This window comes from Puma concolor, chromosome A3, assembly GCF_028749965.1.
Source record: "Puma concolor isolate L17-30 chromosome A3, mPumCon1.1.hap2, whole genome shotgun sequence".
Classification (NCBI taxonomy): Eukaryota; Metazoa; Chordata; class Mammalia; order Carnivora; family Felidae; genus Puma; species Puma concolor.
In genome coordinates, this window is record NC_141669.1 from 22,519,786 (window position 1) to 22,546,118 (window position 26,333).

A 26,333-nucleotide genomic window follows, 5' to 3' on the forward strand; every position below is an offset into this window, starting at 1 on the left:
AAGAATGGTGATGGAGATGAACGGAATGATCAGGAAAGGAGGTCCAGGCATCGTAAGTAAAGTGCACGGGCCTTGCCGATGCAGTACTCTCTACAGGAGGGTCGAGGAGGGAAGGCTGGAAGCTGCGGCCAACGGGCTTTGGGATCAGGAGCAGCTTTCACCTGCAAAGGCCGAATGGGAGTCAAGGATGTAAAGGAGCTTATTTAGGAGGAATGGCAGCCGTAGGGCTTCCGTGGAAGGTTTAGGAGGGGGAGAAGCACAGGGTGGCAAGGGATCCTCCTGGGTCCCGTGTCTCTCTGACCCTCCCTTGTCTCTGTCATGGGGCCCTTTTCCTTCTCCTGCACTAACAATATTGGTGTTCCCTTGCCTTCTGTCCCCGGCCCGCCATCCCTCTCATTCCCCACAATTTCCAGGGTGCCTCTACTGCTGTGTGGTTAGTTTCAACTGCTATGATCACGATGCGTCCTAAGTCAGTACCTTTAGCGCATCCTCCTCCGTCTCCAGATTCGCATATCTAACTACCCTTGAGTCTGCTTAGCCAGCCTCAGTCCCCTGCAGGCAACTCTAACTCAACAGGCCCAAACTGCGCTCACACCTCTGCCGGAACACAGGCCCCTTCTTGTCTCTTCCGCACTGCCAGTTTGGGGGTCTTCTGCATGTCTCCTCCCATATAACTAATGAGTCACAGGTTGCCAAGTTTAAATCCTAGATGTTTCTCAAGTCTATCCGCTCATCTCCACCCTCTCCTCCCATCATCCTACTTCCTGCTCCCATCACCTCTAGAGGACCACACGACTCCCTGACTAGTCTCCCTGCCTCCAGGCCGGCCCCTTCCAACCCAGCCTCCACACTGCTGTAGTCCTTGGAATGTTTCTCATCTTTCTTAGGATAAAATTTCAGCTCTTCAGCATGGCACGTGAGGTTCTCTAGCACACTTGCCCGGTTTCACGTCTTACACTTTCCTGTTCACCTTTGGCATCTTTGGTCTTCATTCATGGAAATATCTCACTTGGACTCTTCCCTAGATTAACTCCTACTCATCTTCTAAGACTCCGACAAGGTATTAACTTAGTCATCACGTAGTTACTGACTGGCACCACATATACAGCCCTGTGTTTTCCTCCTGCATGCTCCTGCCCTCCTCCTTAGTCTTCATCCCCTCAAACCTCCATCCCCTCAGACCAGCACAATGCGGGTTCACCGCTGAAAAACGTGTTGACCGAATGGAGGACTGTCTGGAGGGCGGGTGCTGAGTGATCAGGCGAGGAACACACACTGTCCCAAGAATGCCCTGTAGGAGGGATGACAATGAGACAGACTTGTGAAAGTCCTGGTTTGCCAAATTCTAGTTGATAGAAAAGTGGACGAGTTAGAAGGCATGACGGCTATTAAGTGTGGTTGGGAAAAAACCCCATGTGATGAAAATCCCCAAGGTACAAACTTGTCAGGCGGCTCCAACAGATCCCAGACAATCTTGCAACAATGATGTCATCACGAGGCTTCATTTGTTAGGAATCCGTACCCACGCTGGATGACTCATCACCCAAACTGCTGAGGGACCCTAACAGTTAAAACCCTCACATTCCTCCTTGATGTCTTAACACATTCCATCTGACAAGTAGATACCACTTTCCTTTCTTTGCAAAACCTCTCCCTACACAAAGCTATTCAAAGCCCACACTGTGGACCCAAATTCCTCAGCCAGGCTTGTGGTTTGAGAGGCCAGGGAAAAGGCAAATGGGATGAACCATGACTAACTCCCAAGTCAATGCACTGTTTCTTCACAAAAACAGAATACTGCAAAGGGTTCAGGAAGGGGAGGGAGAACCGTGTAAACCCACCAGGGTTCCTGTCACCTTCCTCCCCCACACAGACAGGGCTGCACCAAAGCCGAGGTGGCTCCCCCTCGGGCTAGCCTGGCGGCAAGTCTTGCTCTGCTCTTGCTGCCAGGTTCTAAGAATGGGGCTTCTGCCACGTTCCTGTCTGCAGGAGGTTGAGGCATGAACATCTGGTTGGGCCCGGGAAGCAGGCGTCATTCTTTCTCCTGAAAGGGCTCATGGTGCACTGGCAGGAGACACAGTGTCATGACCCTCCAGGAAGCAGCACGGAGGGAACAAACAAACCTGATTTTAAATCCTGCCTTCTCGCCTTTTTATTAGCTGTGTGTCATCTTTTAAATATGGTAAATCCACTATTTTTATACCTATAGTGGAGCCCCTCTGGCCACAGCTGGGAAAAATGTTTTTCTCAACTGGGAACATGCTTTCTCAGCTGGGACAATGCAGTAAATGGTTTGGAACCAGATGGGCCTGATTAAGTCCTGATTTCACCACTCTGGCAAGTGACTCAACCTCTCTGTGTCTATCTGTAAAATGGGAACCTACCCCATAGGGCTCCTGTAAACACTGAATTAGATAACGTACGTGAAAAGGCCCAGTACAGAGCCTGGAGGAGAGCAGGTGCCCAACAAGAGTGGGATGCACTAGATGGTATCATCTCAGAGGCCCCTTCATTTGTGAACGTTTTTGGAAATGAAAGCCCATGACCTAGGTCAGGAGGGACCAGACAAGGGTTCTAAGGAACAAAGAGGGTCGTGATCCTAGGGCATGTCCCTAAGGGTCGTAGGGGAAGGAGTTTATGCTGTGACTGGCTTTATTTTCAGGAATGCTCTCTCAGCCAGAAACAGACAGAAGCCAGTGTCCTGGAGCTCTTAATGACAAGGGAGGCCAGGCTCCAGAGAGTTCTAGAAGTGACCTCCTGTATGTGCTGGGGCCTGGGACAGCCATTCCTCTGTGGGGGCAGGGAGATGCTTTATGAGACCTCTAAAGAGGCTGTGAGTAGGAGATTAAAGAAATGTACAGTGAAGAGTATAAAGGTCCCTCTAGTCAGTGTAAGACTGGGGAAACCTGGTAAATCTTATGCTTTCCTTTGAGCTGAAGGAACACAGGGAGAGCGATGAGTGAGGCTTGTGTGAGTGGCCTGCAGCTGGGAGGGGCTGGAGGACAGCACGGGAAGAGGCTGGCCCGTTGGCGGGGAAAGCTGCGCACATCGGCCCGCACTGCCACTCTGAGGGAGGGCCGTGTTTTCCCTCACGGCCGAGCCAGCCACTGGGCCGAGGGCTGCTCCCCGGGAGGGGGAGGTGGCGGCAGAGTCTGGAGGATGGCAGGCAGGCCGAACAGACGGTGCAGGGACCACCCTGGAGTATGTTCCTCTGGCTGTGCTGGAGTCTGCAGTCGGGGCCCATCCTGCTTAGTGACGGACACTGGGTCACCTAATCCATCTTCCCTATGTGACTGCCCTCACCACTCAAGGTGTGAACAGAAAGAGAGAGGCCCGCCTAGACCCTTCCCTCCATTCGGGGCGTGCATTCTCAACTGGGGCAGTATCTCCCGACAGGGGGGAAATTCCTGCTTGCATGGTGGGGAGGGGTTGTGGTGAAAAATTTTTTTGACATAGTACAATGATATGTGGTTCTCCAAAGGCACAGTATGGAAACGTATCTATCTAGAAAGAGAGAGTATCTGTGGTACTAAAATTTCACAAGGGGAGATGACAAATAGGAAAAAAAAAAATCTTAAAAGGCTCCTTTTAAAGAAAAGAAAGTTGAGAAACCCTGAAGTAGGGCCTGTTGTTCCAAAGAACTGCCAGTGGCCTGACCAGGATCTTCTGGTGCATTAAGAAGCCCTGACCAGCGATCTCCAAGTTCCCTGGCACACGAGGCAGGTGTTGGTAGCTCCCTGCCTTCTTTCTGCTGAGCCAGAAACCCCTGCATCTCCCAGCCAGCTCCTCTCCTGCTGGCCTCAGTCAAGTCTCCATGGCCACCAGTGAGCCATGGATGGGCAAGCCCCGACTCCCGGACTGAGGACTTCACAAGGAGATTAGAACCAGGGTTGCCTGGCCTATCTTCCCAAGGCAGGAAAGTGCAAAGGTTCTCTCCTAGGCAGGCAAGAGTGAGTCTGATAAACATACCACGAGATAGGATGCTGCTTACACAAGAGCCCCGTTTCACAGCTCAAATCTGAATATCCCTATTTTCTCTTATCAGTACATATTGACATCAGAAGGATGAGATCACATCCTTTCCAACCTCAACCTTCTGGCTGCCCTAACCAGATCAGCTTAGGAGCATCATGATGGACAATGAGAATCTAGTTTTCTTATCACTATTGTGTAAGGGCTGCTGATTTTTATTCTAAATAAACCTGTAGGGAACATGGACAAATCATTATGTCAGAAACATCCATGACCGTGGCTTCAACTATTAGCTCTCTTCGTTTATTACATTTAAATTTCAATTATTAGGCTGAGAGTAGTCAGATTTTAAAACACAGTGTGATTAAAAGAAAAAGTAAATATTTCCTGCCTTAATATATTTCAAACGATTATTATTTCCGATTAATCAAGTACGAAACTGCATGCAGCAAAGTACTGATGTGATTTTTGTTCCTGCCTCTCAAATAGGCAGTGTTTTCCCAGCTCTACACTTTATTAGCTATTTGATTTAAAAAAAAAAAAAAAGCAAAAGCTTTTCTTTTTTTTTTTTTAAGTCAACTATAGGCCCAACATGGGGCTCAAACTCACAACCCTGGGACTAAGAGTTGCATACTCCACTGACTGCGCCAGCCAGGTGCCCCTGCCAAAACAGCTTGAGATATAATTCATGTACTATATAATCTGCCCACTTAAAGTATACAATTCGGTGTTCTTTAATATAGTCACAGTGTTGAACAACCATCACCACAGTCTAATGGTAGAAGTTTTTGTCCCCCCTAAAAGAAACCTCCTACCCACTGACAACCACACTTCCTACCTTCCTGAAAAACTCCAGGCTTAGGAACCACTGATTTACTTTTGTCTCTATAGATTTGTTAAATAGGCACATGTTTTTGAGCAAAGTCATTTCATATTCTAATTCCATAATTAACCAACAGCTTATTCTAATCAGACAATAATTTCGTCACATTTAACCAATTAGAGTCATACCTAATCTCTTGATTTTGTGTAAAAAGTGAAGCTGACATTGGCCTACTGAGAACTGCCCTGTGTTACTAAAACTACATTCCCAATGGGCACCGAGGCAACAGATTTAGCTTCTTTCCTGTCCAGATATGTTCACCGAACAGTCAGTAAAGATTCCAAGTGAAATAATAAATATACCAGGAGCTTGCCATTAAAGAATTCCTACGGTGAAGGTGTTTGTAAAGGCTAATCTCTAAGGTAAAATCCGTCTACACTGTCTCCAGCACAGGCACGTTGACTGGTCGGGTTTTTAACTCATGGTTTCTATAGGTTTGGTTTGCTTGAAGAAGTTTCTTTTTGGTCCTCTCTCCAATGATTACCATGTGGCAATGGACACTTAGCTTCCTTCTTGAAGGTCATGACTCCCTTGCATAGGGCCAAAATGGGTGGTTTTAGTACAGACCCTTCCACTGCCAGTATGTGACAAGTTCCAGTCATGAGAGCTTCAGTGCCTATGTACAGAGTCTGTCCTTACCAATCATCACAAAGCTTTCCATAGAAAACAGCGTGTCTGAAAATGGATATATTTTTCTAGACCTTGCAGCCATTTATCGGGCAGTGGTTTTCCTCTCTTAGCACCAGATAAACTGCTAGGCTGAGTTGGCAGAATCTGAGACACATCCACCAAGACGACGAATCAGTCATTATGTAGGAAAAAAGGTGGATCTGGCCAAGGAAATTAGAACTTTTTCCAAGTCTTTGCCCTGGTATAATGCTCATATTACCAGAATCCTGTCTGCAGAATGACAATGACTTTCACTTTTTCATAGTTCTGTCATGAACATGCATTACAGAGCATGTTTGCAGATGTGATTCATTTGAATCTCATTACAATCCTGTGACATAGGTAGGATGGGTCTTTCATTTTCCAGATGAGAAGCCAAGTGTGAGAACTTGGTCAAGGTCAAATAGCTTGGTGGCAGAAGTGGATGCTTCAGTTGAAGGCCAGGGTCTGTTGAAGCAATCCTCTGGAGAGGCCATCCATGTACTCTAACTTCGCTCAAAAAGATTTTGAAAGCTTCTCTTTGGAGTACTTTACAAATCTGCAGCACATCTTTGAATACCCTCAGTGGAGGCAATATTTCATCTTCTATGTCAGTTGTTCTCAAACCAGAGCGAGCATCAGAATTACCTGAGGGGCTTGTCAAAACGCAGATTGCTGGGCTTACCCCCAAAGTTTTGGATCCATTAAATCTGAGGTAGGGCCCAGATGACTCTCCCAGGTGATGGTGATGTAGCTAGTCCAGGGATGCACTTTGAGAACCATTATCCTAAGGAATTTATTTCTGGAAAAGGTGAATCGTTCAAAAACAAGTGTTGTGACCAGAGTGGAGACCAAGCTGGGGAACTCTGCCACTGGCCAAGAACGGTGGACAGCGGGAAAGACCACCACCAGTTCTGAGGGAAATTCGAATAAAGAGAAAGGTGCTACATAATGGCAGTTTGGTTGAACTAAACGTGGAGCTTGTTACTTAGATTTTTTTTTAAGCTTACTTATTTTTGAGAGAGAGAGTGAGCGAGGGAGGGGCAGAGAGAGAGGGAGAGAGGGTATCCCAAGCAGGCTCCATGCTATCAGTGTGGAGCCTGATGTGGGGCTTGAACCCATGAACTGTGAAATCATGACCTGAGCTGAAATCAAGAGTTGGATGCTTAACCGACTGAACCACCCAGGCATTCCAATATGAAGCCTTTTAATATTACTACTTTAAAGGGGATTTCACTCTTTCAGATGTGTGCTAAAGAATTTTTCTCATGCACAGTAGTACATGTATGAGATGTACTCTTTTATTTCCCAGCTTTAGAAAAAGGAAAGAAACCATGGAGGTGACACCCACATTAGGGAGAATCAGTATTAGGAGAGAATTAATAGCTATTTACAGCAGCTGACTAGTCAGGCTGGTAAAGCGGGGGTCCTTTCTAGGCCGAAAGCATGATGGGTGTGGATGATGAGGGGAAAGCTTGGACTCTTCCTAGCCTGGCTGTTCTGTCCAGATTAGAATGGAAAAAGGTGAAAAGATCTAATTTTGGATGCCAAAGATAAACATGCAACATTTTATGGGGAAAGAAAATTCTAGCAGGAAAGAAGAATGAACTACATTAGGTATTTAAGCTGAGAGTCAATCCTTCGTGTCACAGAAGGGGAAAAGAAAAGAGGCGGAGGACTGCCTAAATATTCATTCTAATTTTATTTTCAATTCTACATTACATTAAACTCTCCTTGTACTCTTTAATTTACAGCAACTGCTGACACAAATTGGTGTGCCTTCTCTTCTTTGACATCAGTATTTCTCTTGAATTATGCATTTCCATCTGGAATGAGGTTTATGGGGCTAAAGCCGTCTTTATTTTAGATAGATGAAGACAGAGAGGGATCAATCGGGGGTTGAGCACAAAACCAAAGTAAGGTGAGGCCGATATATGTTCAAGGCAGCATCTCGCTGTAAGTGGTATTTGAAAATGACACCAGTGTTTCAAATTTCAATATATTAAAATTCATCTACTAGTGGGGTGTCTGGGTGGCTCAGTGGTTTAAGCATCCGACTTTGGCTCAGGTCGTGATCTCACGGTTGGTGAGTTCGAGTTCCGCATTGGGCTCTGTGCTGACAGCTCAGAGCCTGGAGCCTGCTTTGGATTCTGTGTCTTCCTCTCTCTGCCCTTCCCTTGCTCTCTCTCTCTCTCTCTCTCTCTCTCTCTCTCTCTGTCTCTATTAAAAATAAATAAACATTAAAAAAAATTCAACTACTAGAGAACAAGAAAAACTCTATCAACCTTCATCCCAGGACTTCCAGATTCTTCATTTATTCGTACCCTACAAGTATTTGGTAGCCATTTCTAAGAGGACGGATGATCATAATAACTGTATCACTTCTATTTGATCTAAAATTGAGTTGAAGGCAAAATAAACCACCAGCCTGATGCCGTGTGTTTCGCTCATATGAGTGTCCACGGTTGTGGTGTTCAACCTCAGAGGTCAGCACCGTGGACTCCACTTTTGGTGATAAATGGCTCCTGGTCCAAGTCAACAATTGGTCCACATTGAAGAGGTCATTTGTTGGTTTCAACTGGGGCCTGACTCAGTGTCCACTCTCAGCTTCTGGTTTGTGAGGGTTCTGGGCTGGCCAGTCATACCAGTATTGAAATGGGGCATTTTGATGAAGCCATTCTGAGTTAGCACTTGCATCAAAATGACTATATGAAACATGCAGACACACTGTCTCATATTACCAAGTAACATACGCAACAGACATCCCTGACCCCACACCCTTTCTGCCACCCATGCCACTCTCAGCCTAAGCCTGGGGTCTACCTGAAAAACAATCCTCAGCCATCTCAGAAAAGTCTCCAGTTTTAATTTTTACCCATCACACATTCCAGCTGAGGAATGGGAATTGGGGATAAAGTGAAGGTCTTTGTTTTGTACACTGCTCGATAGTTCAGAAAAAAGGAGCATTTTATGTTTAATTTTAATAGCTTAATATTCTTGAATCAGTATGGTCACATGAAAACAGCTCGGTCTTAATACTCTTTGGCTAAAACTGGCTGTGCCAAGTAGCCTCGGCATGAAGTCACTTCCTCTCTAGAACAGCCTAATTTGACCAGTGGTTGGCCAGCCTGAAGAACATGTGAGGGTCTGTTGTGAACCTGGGATGTGGCCCTGCTGTGGCAACCTGGAGTGGGTGGGCCACGAGTGCAGGGAGCCAATGGCTGCCCTTGCCCCTCTTCAGGTTCAGGGGCAGGGCCGGCACGTGGTCAGCAGGTGCTGCTGAGTCACAGCCCTCACTGTTCTTCTGTCCGGCTGGCCACAGAGAATGGCCTGTGGAGACTTGCAACTGGTAAAAAAAACAAAAAACCCTTCTGGCCAAAATGTCTGTGGTGGCTTAATTTATTCTATAATTTAAAGAATTCCATTATTGGAAAGGATTAATGAAAGAGAAGTAGAATCCCGACCATGAGCTAAAACTGGAATAAAAAAGGCCCATTCTTCGGGCAATATTAATGGAAGCTTTGTATAAATAACTTTGTATATTGATGAGTAAATGGCACTTAGAACTAAACTGTCTGTTAGTGATTCACTGGGTTCTAAAGGCTGGCCTTGCCTTCTGTGCTCCGCAATCCTTTTTCTTTGTGACTCCGCTCTTCTAGACAGAAAACAGTTAATCCAATAGGATTTAGTCTCTCACAAAAGATTATGCTAGAACATCTTCTGCCAAATGTTCATCTTCTAGCAGCTGCTTTTTCATTTCGGTGAGAGGTACTTGAAATACAATCATTGTTCTCTGGGAAAATTGCACGCTAAATAGTATAGAGCTCCCAGATTATTAAACAGCAAAGACATCTGATAATATTAGCACCAACCACAGGTTCCACTTCTGCTGATGCACAAAATTTTGAGTAGTTAGTCATTGCACAATATCATATTTATATCCTTTTTTGCTTGAGCTGTTAGGCCACAGAATCCGTAGGCAGTTGCTGTTATAAAAGGGTTCTCTGGGTTATTTATAACGTTTCTGGTTCCTTACGAGTTGCTGGTTCACTCTTGGGTCTTGGGTCGGTTGTACACTGGGAGAATGAAGGGTGGAACTGAACCATCTTTCTGGGAATCTCACTGCTGAAGGCTGGTGTGGATGATTCACAACAACCTGTACGCCTGGGCCCGAATACCTGCTTTGTCTACACAACCAAATTCATCACATACTGGCTGATTTGTCACTTCATCAGGGGGGCAGTGTGTAGTTATGTGAAGGCTGTGTTTGCACCTGCAGAAAGCTAGTGTCTCAGGCACAGATGGTAGGGGAGATATCTCAACTAGCATTGTGTTGCAAAAGAGTTTCCTTCACATGCTATTTACTTTAAATGAAGGATACATTTCTGCTCCAAATGCTACTCTGTTGCACAGATCAGTGATTTCCCCGAAATGGGGGTGGCAGGCAGCCAGACATGCCCAATGGAAGGGCGTATAGGGATCACCTGAGCATTTCATTTGATTTTCTGTAAACGACACAGGCATCTTCCTGTGCTATCTGCAGAGAATCACCGATGATATGGATTGTTTCCTTAAAAAAATTTTTTTTTAGTCTTTATTTATTTTTGAGAGAGCAAGTAGGGGAGGAACAGAGAGAGAGGGAGACACAGAATCCGAGGCAGGCTCCAGGTTCTGAGCTGTCAACACAGAGCCCGACGTGGGGCTTGAATCCACGAGCCGTGAGGTCACGACCTGAGTTGAAGTTGGATGCTTAACTGACTGAGCCACCCAGGCGCCCCTGATGTGGATTGTTTCTAATGGGAGTAGGTCTTACTCCTTAGGTGAGTCAAGGCCCCCAAAATGCTGACAACCACCACGACTGAGAGAATGATCTAGTGGTGTTGACCATGAACTAAGCATCTTACTTGGTCCCCCCACCCTTTTATTTTAAAGGAAATGAACTACCATTCTGTCCTCTGAATTCTTGAGTTCCTAAACTCCCTCTCAGTATCCCCACTGCCACCTCCCTAGTCCAGGCTGCCATAATTTGTTACTAGATAGATCAAGACAACAGTCTTTGGGTGGTTCTCCCTGCCTCTGGTATTGTAATCTGCAATTTAGTCTTTATAAGGAGCCATTTAAATTTTTTAATAGAGTACAAATCTGATAAAATCTATTCCTGCTTAAACTCTTCAGTGGCTCCCCATTGCCCTCAGGAGAACATGCAGATTTCCAGTTGTGGCAAATGAAGCCCTTCACAGCCTGTCCCTGTTAGAGCCACACCTCATCCTGTTCTGTTCTTCCTTGTATCATAAACTCCACACAGAACTACTTAAATTAGAGGCACAAACCTGATACACTCTCTTAGTCCTGCACCTTTCATGAGCTGCTGCCTCTGCCTGGGTGACCCTTCCCCAAGCTGACTTATCCTGTAGCTCGCCCTCCCTTGCCCTCTCAAAAGCAGGGTCACGGGCCCCTCAGGCCAGGTGGGCTCCTCATCTGCTCTCCCACCACACCTGTTTTTTCACTGACGCTGGAACAAGAATAAGGTGACAGGGGCCTCCCCATCATGGTACTCCTCATTCTGAACGTGGGTTACAGACTCTTCCAGACTTAAGCTCTTTGTGGCCAGGGACTGTCTTTTAAGTTTATTTATTTTGGGGCACCTGGGTGGCTCAGTCGGTTAAGCGTCTGACTTCAGCTCAGGTCACGATCTCGCGGTCCGTGAGTTCGAGCCCCGCGTCGGGCTCTGGGCTGATGGCTCAGAGCCTGGAGCCTGCTTCCGATTCTATGTCTCCCTCTCTCTCTGCCCCTCCCCCGTTCATGCTCTGTCGCTCTCTGTCTCAAAAAGAAATAAACGTTAAAAAAAAAAATTAAAAAAAAATAAGTTTATTTATTTTGAGAGAGAGCACACGTGCACAAGTGGGGGAGGGGCAGAGGGAGAGAGAGAATCCCCAGCAGGTTCCATGTTCAGCTCGGAGCCTGACCCAGGGCTCAATCTCACAACTGGGGGATCGTGACTCAAACCGAGAGTGGGCTGGCCAACTGACTGAACCACCCAGGCGCCCCGCCAGGGACTATCTTATTACATGAGTGTCCCTAATTATACCAGTGCACAGCTGCTGTTTAGCATGCAGAAAATTAAAATACAGTGTGCTGAATAAACGTATGCTCAGTGGGGTGCTCCTCACCTCCTTTTGCCAGAACTTCCCACAGGGATCTTTTCTGTTTCTTAAAGGACAGTGACTTTCTGTGTTTAAGGACTGTGTTTTCTGTTCTAGAGGTCACTTTTGTTTCATCAACATTGGAACAAGAATAAGGTGACAGGAAGCCTCTGGATTCCAGGCATCTCTCCCTAGCAATTTTATTTTATTTTATTTTTATTTTTTTTTATTTTTTTATTTTTTTTATTTATTTTTGCGACAGAGAGAGACAGAGCATGAACGGGGGAGGGGCAGAGAGAGAGGGAGACACAGAATCGGAAACAGGCTCCAGGCTCTGAGCCATCAGCCCAGAGCCCGACGCGGGGCTCGAACTCACGGACCGCGAGATCGTGACCTGAGCTGAAGTCGGACGCTTAACCGACTGCGCCACCCAGGCGCCCCTCTCCCTAGCAATTTTAAAAGACACAAAGAATAGAAAAGAGAAGGTCAAATATATACCTTATAGGGGTTCTAGAATGAGGGGATTGAGGATGTGGAGGGGAGGCAATAATGACAGAGAGAATGGTTAAGAATTTTTCAGAATTGATGAGAAACACAAATACTGATGTTTATATTTATAGCAGCATTGTTAACAACAGCCCAATTATGGAAACAGCCCAAGTGATGAATGGATAAAGATGTGATGTATATATACAATGGACTATTACTCAGCCATAAAAATAGTGAAATACTGCCATTTGCAATGACCTGGATAGAACTGCAGTGTACTATGGTAAGCGAAATAAGTCAATCAGAGAAAGACAACTACCGTATAGTTCCACTCAAGAAACAAAACAGATGACCATATGGGGGGAAAAAAGAGAGAGAGGCAAACCAGGAAACAGATTCTTAACTACAGAGAACATGGTTACCAGAGGGGAGGTAGGTGGGGGAATGGGTTAAATAGGTGATGGGGAGGGGTGCCCACGTGGCTCAGTCGGTTGAGCATCCGACTTCGGCTCAGGTCATGATCTCGCCATCTGTGAGTTCGAGCCCCACGTTGGGCTCTGTGCTGACAGCTCAGAGCCTGGAGCCTGCTTCGGATTCTGTGTCTCCCTCTCTCTCTCTGCCCCTCCCCCACTCATGCTCTGTCTCTCTCTCTCTCTCTGTCAAAAATAAACAAACATTAAGAATAGGTGATGGGGATTAAGGAGTCCACCTGTTGTGATGAACACTGGTGTTGTAATTAAGTAATGAGTCACTAAATTCTACACCTGAAACTAATATTACACTGCACGTTAACTAACTTGAGTTTCTTTTCTTTTCTTTTCTTTTCTTTTCTTTTCTTTTCTTTTCTCTTTTCTTTTCTTTTCTTTTCCTTTTCTTTTCAATACAAAAGTTTTATTGATGTACTTTAAGGACGGGATATAAAGCTATTTAACTTTTAAAATGTGAGACTAGTCTCATGTGCTTTTAAAAAAATTATTTAACTTATTTTTTAAATTTACATCTAAGCATATGGTACAACAGTGATTTCAGGAGTAGATTCCTTAGTGCCCCTTACCCATTTAGCCCATCCCCCTCCCACGATCCCTCCAGTAACCCTCTGTTTGTTCTCCATATTTAAGAGTCTCTTATGTTTTGTCCCCCTCCCTGTTTTTATATTATTTTTGCTTCCCTTCCTTTATGTTCATCTGTTGTGTCTTTAAGTCCTCATATGAGTGAAGTCATATATCTTTCTCTAATTTCGCTTAGCATCATACCCTCTAGTTCCATCCACGTAGCTGTGAATGGCAAGATTTCATTCTTTTTGATTGCTGAGTAATACTCCATTGTGTGTGTGTCTGTGTGTACATATATGTACACATCTTTATCCATTCATCCATCAATGGACATTTGGGCTCTTTCCATACTTTGGCTATTGTCAATAGTGTTGCTATAAACATTGGGGTGCATGTGCCCCTTTGAAACAGCACACCCGTATCCCTTGGATAAATACCTAGTGGTGCAGTTGCTGGGTCGTAGGGTAGTTGTATTCTTAATTTTTTGAGGAACCTCCATACTGCTTTCCAGAGTGGCTGCACCAGTTTGCATTCTCACCAGCAGTGCAAAAGAGATCCTCTTTCTCCACATCCTCGCCAACATCTGTTGTTGCCTGAGTTGTTCATGTTAGCCATTCTGACAGGTGTGAGGTGGTATCTCATTGTGGTTTCGATTTGTATTTCCCTGATGATGAGTGATGTGGAGCATGTTTTCACGTGTCGGTTGGCCATCTGGATGTCTTTTTTGAAGAAGTGTCTATTCCTGTCTTTTGCCCATTTCTTCACTGGATTATTTGTTTTTTGGGTGTTGAGTTTGATAAGTTCTTTATAGACCTTGGATACTAACCCTATATCTGATATGTCATTTGCAAATATGTTCTCCCATTCTGTTGGTTGCCTTTTAGTTTTGCTGATTGTTTCCTTCGCTGTGCAGAAGCTTTTTATTTTGATGAGGTTAGTTCATTTCTGCTTTTATTTCCCTTGCCTCTGGAGACGTGTTGAGTTAGAGGTTGCTGCAGCCAAGGACAAAGAGGTTTTTGCTTGCTTTCTCCTCTAGGATTTTGATGGCTTCCTGTCTTACATTTAATTAGGTCTTTCATCTACTTTGAGTTTATTTTTGTGTATAGTGTAAGAAAGTGGTCCAGGTTCATTTTTCTGCATGTCACTGTCCAGTTTTCCCAGCACCACTTGCTGAAGAGACTGTCTTTATTCCACTCTTTCCCACTGGATATTGTTTCCTGCTTTGTCAAAGATTAGTTGGCCATACGTCTGTGGGTCCATTTCTGGGTTCTCTATTCTGTTCCATTGATCTGAGTGTCTGTTTTTGTGCCAGTACCATACTGTTTTGATGATTACAGCTTTGTAATACAACTTGAAGTCTGCGATTGTGATGCCTCCTGCTTTGGTTTTCTTTTTCAGGATTGTTTTGCCTATTTGGGGTCTTTTCTGATTCCATACAAATTTTAGGATTGTTTGTTCTAGGTCTGTGAAGAATGCTGGTGTTATTTTGATAGGGATTGCATTGAATATGTAGATTGCTTTGGGTAGTATTGGCATTTTAACAATCTTTGTTCTTCCTAACTAACTTGAATTTTAATAAAAACTTGAAGAAAAAAAATAGAGCATTAGAGTCCCTCCCAGCCCCCCCAAAAAGCTTCAGGAAAAACAGAGTCATGAGCAGTATAAATAAGAATAGGGGCACCTGGGTGGTTCAGTTGGTTAAGTGTCTGACTTTTGATTTCAGCTGAGGTCATGATCTCACCATTCTTGGATACAAGCCCCACATCAGGCTCTGTGCTGACAGTGCAGAGCCTGCTTGGGATTCTCTTTCTCCTTCTCTCTCCGTCCCTCCCCTGCTCACTCTTTCTCTCTCTCTCTCTCAAAATAAATTAAAAAAGTAAAAAAAAAATACATAAGAATAAATTCAGATCTGGGCTCATTGTAGTAAAACTGCAGAATGGCAAAGACCAAGAAAAGTTCTTACAAAATCCTACTGTTTTTCTGTTCAAATGTGTTTTTAAAAGCTAGGTCCTGATATAGGTTGCATCTTCATAGCACTAAGCATCTGAAAGCAAAGAGGTCACACTGTGTTTCTAACGTTTTTACCTCTTAAAAACCACCTGAAGCAAAAATAGCAAAATAACAAATTATCCGGCTCTCTATACTTTTCAGTATAATTGAAATATTTCACAATTTACAAAGAAGGAAGGAAGGGAGGGCGGCAGGCAATCTGACTGGCCTTGGGATGACTGAGGGAAGTTAGTAAATGTAAATATTTGATGCAAATTATATTTCACATACAACTGAATCCACACAATTAGATACCCACATGCTAAAGCAGACTAAGGAAAGGAAGACAGTTTTCTTAACAGGGAACAGGACAGTCACGGGAAGTCACTTAGCAAATATAACCATGATCTTTCTTTCTCTAATTTTCATTTGTTTTGACCAGGGAAAGAAAAGGATATACAATTTTCAGTTTTCAGAGACTCTTTCAGGGGAGATGTGATTCACCTAACCTCTGGACGCCCTCTATCCCCAAATCACATCGCATTTGTAGGGATGTACCACAGTATAGAGCCCTCCTGTAGTTTTAAAAGGAGGAAAGTGTGAATGATGAATCATGCCTTTACCTTCTGTCCCACTGCAGTACATTTTACTGACACGCACATGCATGCATGACATTCATGCCACCAACAATTTATTCACACAGAGCATACGTCCTCAGCACTGAAAATACACAAAGTATCCACACCGTTAAACTACACCACACACGTTTTCACATGAAGGCAGACAGGTGTTTAGCAAGCTATGAACCACACACACCTTCTTCATTTCCTTGTTCACCTCTCTCAGCAGTGATGGGCACTGAGGGCGCTGGGCATGGCTCCAACTCACTGGGCTCTACAGCTTGGCTCCAGATGGTTTCTTCACCTCCTCACAATTTCAGGTCTACCCAAGCAACATCTTCACATACTGGAAGCCACTTTAGAAGCACTATGGTGTAGTCCTGACTGCCACCTCCCAGCCAAGTTATCACCCTGCTATCAAGGACACAAGACACCACGCTGCTCTCCAGGAGCGGGGAGAAGTGGAGGGTAGGGGTAGGACGCGAGAAGTCTTCCTTGTGGCTGGATAAGCAAGCTTATACACCCTGAAATTGCCCCTTCCTACCGGGACAGGGACTGTCTCCTGTCCTTTCAGTCAGGGAGCATCGAGGCCCACAGAACACTCTACATCTAGATTTAGAGTTTGCTCTCTTGACTTTTGCTGATGTTTTAACATTATTTTTTCCTCTACATCTTCCTTCCACCTCCGTGCCCCTGTTCTCCACTACCATTGCTCTTTTCAATCTCTGGCTGTATTTGAGTTCTGAAGCAGGGCCAGGGATCCCAGCTTCCTGCTCGGGAGCCCCTAAGATGTCTGGCACTAGGCACATGTGCATGCGTGTCCAGGTCCAGCCGTGGGACAGGTGGGACAGTACTTTAGGAAAACGGAAAAGACAGCCTCGTAGTTGGCCCTGGTTCAGTTCCTCCAAGTGAAGATGACATTTCTGGTAAGCAGTTACAATTAGATTTTTAGAGCCCTGTGTTTTCAACGGATCCCATGCAGGATTAAGAAAGATAATTTAAAATATTTAATTCTGCCTGATTAGCCAGTAAATGAGGTGATCTGCTGATATGGAAGTAATGTAATAGAGCTAATATGGACCCCCCGGGCGTGACGGATGTCTTGTGCCTTGTCAATCAGTGTCTTTAGCAATTATCTTGTCCTCTGTCCTTTCTTCATATCCAGTCAACTTTTTTTTTTCATTTTCATCTTTTCTGGCAGCCAGAGTTGGCAGAGTGGTTCAGATATCATGCCCATTTATTGATATCATTCCTAAGATTAAGATGGGTATTTGGGAGCCTCACCTGGGTTTTCTGTATTCTATGATGCTGATTTCAGAGATGCCATTTACTTCTGTAACTTCATTTTTTTTTTGGCCTGGCCTTTCTATCCCTGCAGGTAAAATAATCTAAAGATAGGTTTTAAAATGGGCACCTGGGTACTTTGTTTTCATAACATTAGAAAAGAGCATTTGTGTCTGAGATTTATTCTTTCCCTTGACATATTCAAGGTAGAACTTAAGGACTATAAGGAATCCTGTCGATCCTCTAGTCCCCTGAGAACACTCAGTGGCTCAGTGAGACCAAGCGGCCCTAATACACACACTACTTACTTTCCCACAAGGAACTAGAACTCTTTTTTTTTTTTTTAAATTTTTTTTTTTCAACATTTTTTTATTTTTGGGACAGAGAGAGACAGAGCATGAATGGGGGAGGGGCAGAGAGAGAGGGAGACACAGAATCGGAAACAGGCTCCAGGCTCTGAGCCATCAGCCCAGAGCCTGACGCGGGGCTCGAACTCACGGACCGCGAGATCGTGACCTGGCTGAAGTCGGACGCTTAACCGACTGCGCCACCCAGGCGCCCCAAGGAACTAGAACTCTTTCGTTTTTTCAGGAAGGCCTGTTATTATGTGCCAAGCATATAGTAAGCACTGGGATTTCCCAAGAAGAACTCTCTGAGCTGGACCTTGAGGATGGATAGGAGTTTGCTAGGCAGGGAAGGAGTGTTTTTGTCTTTCCTTAAACTAAAGAGCTAGTTTGGGAATGTTAAAAAAGAGGAACTCTATTTTCCCTAGCCTCTCTAGTTAGCAGTTCAGGCCTCTATTTAAAGAAGCCTCACGGAAAGATGATTTGGTTATACTCACTGGGAGTGGTGCACCTCTCCTTCAGAGTTAGTCATTCAATGACAAGAATGAATGGAAGTGATCTATCTGTGCCCAAAACTTTGCAATCTGGACAGGATGATCCTGCCACACACTACTAGCCGTGCAGTCCAGCTCCTTGTATTGTACAGGAAGATGCTGGAACTGAATGGCAGTGGCACTTGGGTTTCTTTTCAGTAACGTACAGAGCCAAGGTTATGTCCACTCTGTGTACTGGAGAGTGATGCAAGCACCTGGCGCATACGTGATCCAGGTTCAATGAACAGACACATGGGGACCTACTAATGAGCACTAAAAGGTACTGAGTGCTCACGTGTGCCAGGAACTGTTCTTAGAGCCATACATGGGTTACTGCGTTTAAAAACTTTTTTACATTTATTTATTTATTTATTTTTGAGAGAGAGAGAGAGAGAGAGAGAGAGAGAGAGAGGAAAGAGAGAGGAGGGGCGGGGGGCAGAGAGAGAAGGAGACATACAATCTGAAGCAGCCTCCAGGCTCTGAGAGAGCTGTCAGCACAGAGCCTGACGCGGGCTGGAACCCACGAACCGTGAGATCATGACCTGAGCCGAAGTCAGATGCTCAACCGACTGAGCCACCCAGGCGCCCCTGGGTTACTGCATTTAAGTGAGGCTGCACCGTACGCAGCAGTGCCTTTGCAGGATCTGGTAGCTCCCGAACATCTAGAGGAATGGAGTGATTACAGAAGCCTGTATCTTAACAAGTGACAAGGAAAGTCAGTGCTGGAAGGTCAACTAGGAGGGACTGAAGGCTAGGCAGACTGCCACAAAATCAAGAGGAAGAGGGGTGCAGTAGAGAGTACGTGGATGTTAGAGTCGGACAGACAGACCGGCAAGCAATTCCTGGCGCTGCCAACTTACCAGCTGTATGACCAGGCAGGCTGTTTGCCTTTGGGAGCATTACCTTCCTCCTGTCTAAAATGGGCATTAACCTTGTCTTGCAGGGTTGTTCTGAGCATATGGAGTCCAGCACAAAGCCCAGCACAGCGTGGTGCCTGGATTCCAGATTAGCCTAAGAATCCTCATGTTCCCAAGAATCTGTAAGAATCATGGAATGTCAGAGGTCTAAGATACCTCAGAGATCACCCACCCCAGACATGTCATGTTTGGACTCACAACCTGAGCCCAAACATAATGAGTCCTTTGCCCAAAGCAGCCTGCTAGTTACTGGCTAGATTAGGGTCTGAGCTCAAGACATCACCTGGCCTTACCCACTGGGACCGATTATTACACTTGAACCATAAGCAAAACACTCAAGATGTTTTTCACCAAGAGGGTGATTTAGGATGATCCTGTTAGTTCAATTCAGATTATTTCCTCCTCACAAAACAGCTGACTTTTCAGTTTTTGCTTTAGATCACTTCTGAAGTACATTCATTTGCTTTCCTGTTAGTCCTGCTTGGGCCACTGTACAAAAAAAGCCACAGGCTGAGTGGCTTGAACAACAGAAATTTACTTCTCACAGTTCTGGAGGCTGGAAGTCCAAGATCAAGGTGCTCACAAGGTAGGTTTCATTCTGAGGCTTCTTCTCCTTGGCTTGCAGGGTGCCACCATCTTTTTTTCTTTTAATTTTTTAAAATTAATTTTTAAAATTTACATCCAAGTTAGCATATAGTGCAACAATGATTTCAGGAGTAGATTCCTTAGTGTCCCTTACCCATTTAGCCCATCCCCCCTCCCACAACCCCGCTAGTAACCCTCTGTTTGTTCTCCATATTTAAGAGTCTCTTATGTTTTGTCCCCCTCCCTGTTTTTGTATTATTTTTGCTTCCCTTCCCTTATGTTCATCTGTTTTGTCTGTTAAAGTCCTCCTATGAGGGAAGTCATAGGATTTTTGTCTTTCTCTGACTAATTTCACTTAGCATAATACCCTCCAGTTCCATCCACGTAGTTGCAAATGGCAAGATTTCATTCTTTTTGACTGCCGAGTCATACTCCATTGTATACATATACCACATCTTCTTTATCTGTTCATCCATCGATGGACATTTGCGCTCTTTCCATACTTTGGCTATTGTTGATAGTGCTGCTATAAACATGGGGGTGCATGTGCCCCTTTGACACAGCACACCCGTATCCCTTGGCTAAATGCCTAGTGGTACAGTTGCTGGGTCGCAGAGTAGTTCTATTTTTAATTTTTTGAGGAACCTCCATCCTGTTTTTCCAGAGTGGCTGCACCAGTTTGCATTCTCACCAGCAATGCAAAAGAGATCCTCTTTCTCCGCATCCTTGCCAACATCTGTTGCTGCCTGAGTTGTTCATGTTAGCCATTCTGACAGGTGTGAGGTGGTATCTCATTGTGGTTTTGATTTGTATTTCCCTGATGATGAGTGATGTGGAGCATGTTTTCATGTGTCGGTTGGCCATCTGGATGTCTTCTTTGGAGACGTGTCTATTCCTGTCTTTTGCCCATTTCTTCACTGGATTATTTGTTTTTTGGGTGTTGAGTCTGGTAAGTTCTTTATAGACTTTGGATACTAACCCTATATCTGATATATCACTTGCAAATATGTTCTCCCATTCTGTTGGTTGCCTTTTAGTTTTGCTGATTGTTTCCTTCACTGTGCAGAAGCTTTTTATTTTGATGAGGTCCCAATAGTTCATTTCTGCTTTTATTTCCTTTGTCTCTGGAGACGTGTTGAGTAAGAGATTGCTGCGGCCAAGGACAAAGAGGTTTTTGCCTGCTTTCTCCTCTAGGATTTTGATGGCTTCCTGTCTTACATTTAGGTCTTTCATCCACTTTGAGTTTATTTTTGTGTATAGTGTAAGAAAGTGGTCCAGGTTCATTTTTCTGCATGTCGCTGTCCAGCTTTCCCAGCACCACTTGCTGAAGAGACTGTCTTTATTCCACTGGATATTGCTTCCTGCTTTGTCAAAGATTAGTTGGCCATACGTCTGTGGGTCCATTTCTGGGTTCTCTATTCTGTTCCATTGATCTGAGTGTCTGTTTTTGTGCCAGTACTATACTGTTTTGATGATTACATCTTTGTAATACAGCTTGAAGTCTGCAATTGTGATGCCTCCTGCTTTGGTTTTCTTTTTCAGGATTGCTTTGGCTATTTGGGGTCTTTTCTGATTCCATACAAATTTTAGGATTGTTTGTTCTAGGTCTGTGAAGAATGCTGGTGTTATTTTGATAGGGATCGCACTGGATATGTAGATTGCTTTGGGTGGTATCGACATTTTAACAATATTTGTTCTTCCTATCCAGGAGCATGGAATCTTTTTCCATTTTTTGTGTCTTCTTCAATTTCTTTCATAAACTTTCTATAGTTTTCAGTGTATAGATTTTTGACCTCTTTGGTTAGATTTACTCCTAGGTATTTTATGGGTTTTGGTGCAATTGTAAATGGGACCGATTCCTTGATTTCTCTTTCTATTGCTTCATTGTTGGCGTATAGGAATGCAACCGATTTCTGTGCATTGATTGTATATCCTACAACTTTGCCGAATTCATGAATCAGTGCTAGCAGTTTTTTGGTGGAATCTTTTGGGTTTTCCATATAGAGTATCATGTCATCTGTGAAGAGTGAAAGTTTGACTTCCTCCTGGCTGATTTGGATGCCTTTTATTTCTTTGCGTTGTCTGATGGCTGAGGCTAAGACTTCTGATACTATGTTGAATAACAGTGGCGAGAGTGGACATCCCTGTCTTGTACCTGACCTTAGGGGGAAAGCTCTCAGTTTTTCCCCAGGATGCCACCATCTTGCTGTGTGCTCTAACCTCTGAGCAGACACAGATAGACAGCAAGCTCTCTGGTGTCTTTTCCTAAAAGAACATTAATCCTATGGGATCTAGGCTCCATCCTTATGACCTCGTTCACCCTTAATTACCTCCTTACTTCAGCATATGAATTTTAGAGGGGACATGCTTCAGTCCAAAGGACTGTGTTACCTATGTTCCTCCTCCCCCCAGGAGCCATTCCACTCAGGTGTGTTTCAAACCGGAGGTACAGGAATGGTGAAGTATGTGAACTATTAAGTACCTAAACATGAGGTATCACCTATGGCCTGGCCCCTTTTACAACTCCTTCAGGTCATCGATTAATAGAGACCAAGAGCTGTGGCAAGGCCAAAGTCTAGATCATTCAACCTATTGTTAATTGTGGGAATAAGGCTTGAAGAGTTTAAGACATGTAAGCAGACACATTCAGAAAGAAAACCTGATGCTGAGTAAAGCTTCTCTGAAGATAGGCTATGCATTTGAGTGAGGAACAGAAAAATGCAGCTTTGACATTTATTCTGTGATTTCCAAAGGAAACTGTATAAACTAACATATTTTTGAGAGAGATTGTTTCTTTAGAAAGATTAAGGGGAAAAAAGCCTGTCAAAAATGTGTAGTGAAATATCTAGACTTAAAGAGGCTCCAGGGCCTGGATGAGAAGGCAATGCAGATCATTTCCTTGGCATCAAGTGTCTATCCATTCAGAAGTTATTTTAAGTCAAAGTGTTACTCAGCCTACTTACACAGAGATCTTGGGATGGTTGAGAGGTTCTTTAGGAGGCCAAGAGTGAACTTGGCCAATTACTGGCTCCTTTGGGAAGGTAGTGGCAAGTTTTTTTTTTTTTTTTTTTAAAGGTTCAGGCCTCTTAAAAAAAAAACAATGACTTTTAAAAATGTTTATTTAGTTGAGACAGAGAGAGAGAGAGAGAGAGAGAGAGAGAGAGATGGAGAGATGGAGAGATGGAGTGTGAGTGGGGTAAGGGTGGAGAGGGAGGGAGGCACCGAATCCAAAGCAGGCTCTGAGCTGCCAGCGCAGAGCCCGACATGGGGCTCAAATGTATGAACCAAGAGATCATGGCCTGAGAAGTCAGACACTCAACTGATTGAACCACCCAGCCCCCCCCCCCCCAGTACACCCTTTGAGAAATGATATCACCTCTCTTATTTGCTAGATGTGGCTCCAAATAGCTTTTTGATGTGTCTCCAAATTGTATTTTCTTCCAAATTTCAAAGTAATGCATGAAAAATAAAGGGTCATGGAAAAACTCAAACAATTCAGAAGAACATGGAGTAGAATGTAGAAGTCCTCCTTTACAACACCTGCCTCCCATCCCCTGGCCCTCCCCATGAGCAATAGTTTGGTGGGTTATTTTTTTCCCAGATTTTTAGAATATGCTATGCTTTTATTTATGGATAGCTACAGTTATTTTTAAATAAATGGCACCATATCATTATAATTTGACTTTCTCCTACTGATGATTATATAGATATGTCTGATCCACTTTTGATTATTACAAAGTTGGAATATTCTTATACAAATATTTGTATATATGAGCAGTTCTGCAAGATAGATTCTTAGAAGAGTTACTGGGCCAAATTTAAAAACTGTTAGTCAAATTTCCCTCTGAAAACATTGCACAAATTTACACTCCTACCAGAATTATATGAAAGCATGTGTTTTCCAATTTATTGGGACTTTGACATTATCAGTCTTTACTTTTTGCCAAACTGATGGGCAGTAAAGGGGGATCTCACTGTTATTTTCATTTAAATATTCTTGATTTCTTGTGAGGTTGAACATTATCACATTTCTTTCTTTTTTTGTCTTTCTTTCCTTTTTTTTTTTTTTTTTTTTTGAGAGAGAGTGCACTCAAGCAAGCAGGGAGGGGCAGAAGTGGGGGTGGGGGGGGGTGAGAATCTTAAGCAGGCTTCATGCCCAGAGCAGAGCCCGAGGTGAGGTTCAATCTCACAACTGTGAGATTATGACCTGAGCTGAAATCAAGAATCAGATGCTTAATAGACTGAGCCACCCAGGTGCCCACACATTTATTTTTTTGCATTTCTTCTTCAGTGAATTGTCCATTTACATTATTCTAGAGAAATGGTTGATATTTTTGAGTTGTAGAGGCTTCCCATAATTACACATATTAATCTCTGCAGGGGCAAATACTCAAATTTTCTGTTAAAAGATATTCAAGAGTGCATGAATTGGTATGGAAAAAAAAAATGGAAGGATTTATATTAAAAGGATAATAGTAGACGGGGTGCCTTGCTGGCTTGGCCGGTAGAGCGTGTGAGTCTTGATCTTGGGGTTATAGGTTTGAGCCCCATGTGGGCTCAAAAAAAAGTCTTATTTAAAAATTACTTAAAAATAAAATCTTTAAAAGGATAACAGTAGTTACATTTGAGTGGTAGACTCATGGGTATTTGACTTTCTTTTTTATACTTTTCTACGTTTTCTGCTTTTTTTCTACTCTTGAACGCTAAGTATGTATTAATTTTATGAATAGAAAGAAAAAACCCAAGTAGACTGGAAAGTAGGGTAAAGGTGCTCTCAAAGCAGTTCCAAAAAAATTTTCCAAGACACTTTGAGTAGCGGCAGTATCAGTAGATATTAATTTTCCTAAGGTCAAAATGTGAAGGAAACAACAATTACTTCTTGCATAATAACTTGATATGGCAGTTGAAGTTAGCCTTATTATGTAATAATTACCTGTTCAGCACCCCCGATTCTATCATTCTTTACCCACAGTGTTTTATTCTCCCAACCCTTCTTCAAGTACTGGCAATCAACAGTGAGGGGAGCTCAAACTATCTTTGGAGCAGGAAATACCTCAGTTTGCCTGGGCTGAGAAACATCTCTTAAGAGCACCTAAATCCATTTGTTCTAATGACATCTGGCAATGTTGGCTTGGCCTTCCACTGGCTAGGGGGTGAGAGTGGGAAGAGGGTGCAGGTGTAGGATGGGGGTGGGGAAGTCATACCACGATGGGAAAAATGGGTTCAAATCTGGGTTTTCAAAGGCTGAACTGTCATTCTGGATGGTGCCTCAGAGGTAAGTTAATGGGAGCCAACCCTTAAGAACAGCCTGGATGGCCGAAGGCCAGGCCCCAGGATGAGGGGAATACACTGAGGAGAAGTGACCTCGGAAAGCTGTGGGTAACCCACCAGCCGCAGCAATCACGGTACCTTTAGGAGTGCTTCCATGCAAACTTGAAAAGAAACTATCACCACTTCCTACTGGTGCAATTTCTAGTTCAGAGCTGAGTCTCCAAGCCCTGAGTCATCTGTTGGGGGCATCCATGCAGCTGGGCTGACATTGCCTAGTGCCACACCTGCAACTTTGAGCACTACAGGACTCAAATATAATGGATAGAAAGAAAGGGGAATAAGGAAGAGGTAAGAGAATCCCCATGCTCCTGGCTTTTGATTACTCTTAGCTTACTTATATACCCTGAATTATAATGACTTATTAGAAGGTGAAGGTTTGGAAAGATGGATTTAGCCTATAGGCTAAATTCTTAAGAGTACCAATGCAGATTCTAGGACTCAACCATTTACGTGTAGAAAAACAATTTCTGTGTCAAGAATTTTATACAGCCTGTAGGCCAAGGATAATTAATGATATATCATAGTAGCACAATAACCTAGAAGATGACAGTGCTTAAATGTGTGTGACTCTCGACTACGGGGTGATTATGTAGTGCAATCGACACAAGACGGCAAAGCCCCCTGACCTTCAGGTTGGAGGACTGCACCGAGGACACGAGTGCCGTGGCATTTTGAGGCTGAGATTCAGGTAACACAGAGATGGGAAGAGCGACACGTCTGTCATGTCTTCCCAACTGAGCCGAGGACATCTGCACTACTGCCACCATCTCACGGTCGTACAGCAGGAAAAATGGATGTACAAATAGAAGCGATACAGCAACTATCAACACGGAGGCAAATGAATGTAGCAGCCTGCGGGAGTACTGATGCGGAGCGGGACTGGCCCCTTCCAGGGCGGGCTGGAAAATGTGCAATCCAATCCAACTAAAGGTGTTTCCACCACCCATGCCATCCCTGACTGACTGATTTTATCTTGGCCAGCTTTGTTGAGGTTAAGGTTGACAAAAATTGTATCCGCTGAGGTTGCACGACATGATTTTTTTTTTTTTTTTTTGAAGGTGTGCCTCGTAAGGGATTAGGAGAAGGGGAAATGTGAGGTCATAAACCTCCTGAGGGCAAGTAATGCCCTCCTGACAGAAAAGTGAAGAAGCCCATTTGTTCAGAAGAAAATGCCTCCCTGGGAGTTCCTCACCTCGCCATGTGAATTATCTCCTCTTTATTAGACCTATGAAGAGGCCGAACAGGTACGTGCAGAACAGGCAAGGATTTTAATAATGAGAGTGCAGGATGAGAGGACAAAGAGCATAAAAAAGGCTGAGGGAGACTTGACCCCCAGAAAATAACCACCCTTGTTTCCCGTGTCACCCCTGCTCCGCTGGGGGATGTTGAGAGCCCATTCAGTAGATTCAGTAGAGCAATGAAGTGGAAGATTCTTTATCACAAGAGTATCCATCCACGGGTGAAGTGCCTAGGTGGATCTTTTTGTTATTATTTGACCTTTGTTTTCTAAATTGATCTAATTCTAACCTACCACAAAACTCAC

General features: G+C 44.0%; 1 protein-coding gene across 4 annotated transcripts in view; it reads right to left on the reverse strand.

The window, feature by feature from the left end:
- Positions 1-26,333, reverse strand: part of RBKS (ribokinase) — a 98,846-nt gene that overhangs the window by 21,528 nt on the left and 50,985 nt on the right. The window contains exon 8 of one of the 4 annotated variants that reach the window (XM_086700256.1): positions 18,387-18,994. The exons of the other annotated variants lie outside the window; for them this stretch is intronic. Within the exon in view, the coding sequence (XP_086556382.1) occupies positions 18,884-18,994 (111 nt within the window). The 3' untranslated portion in view covers positions 18,387-18,883. Of the gene's footprint in view, positions 1-18,386; positions 18,995-26,333 lie in introns of those variants that run through there. 4 annotated transcript variants of the gene reach the window in all.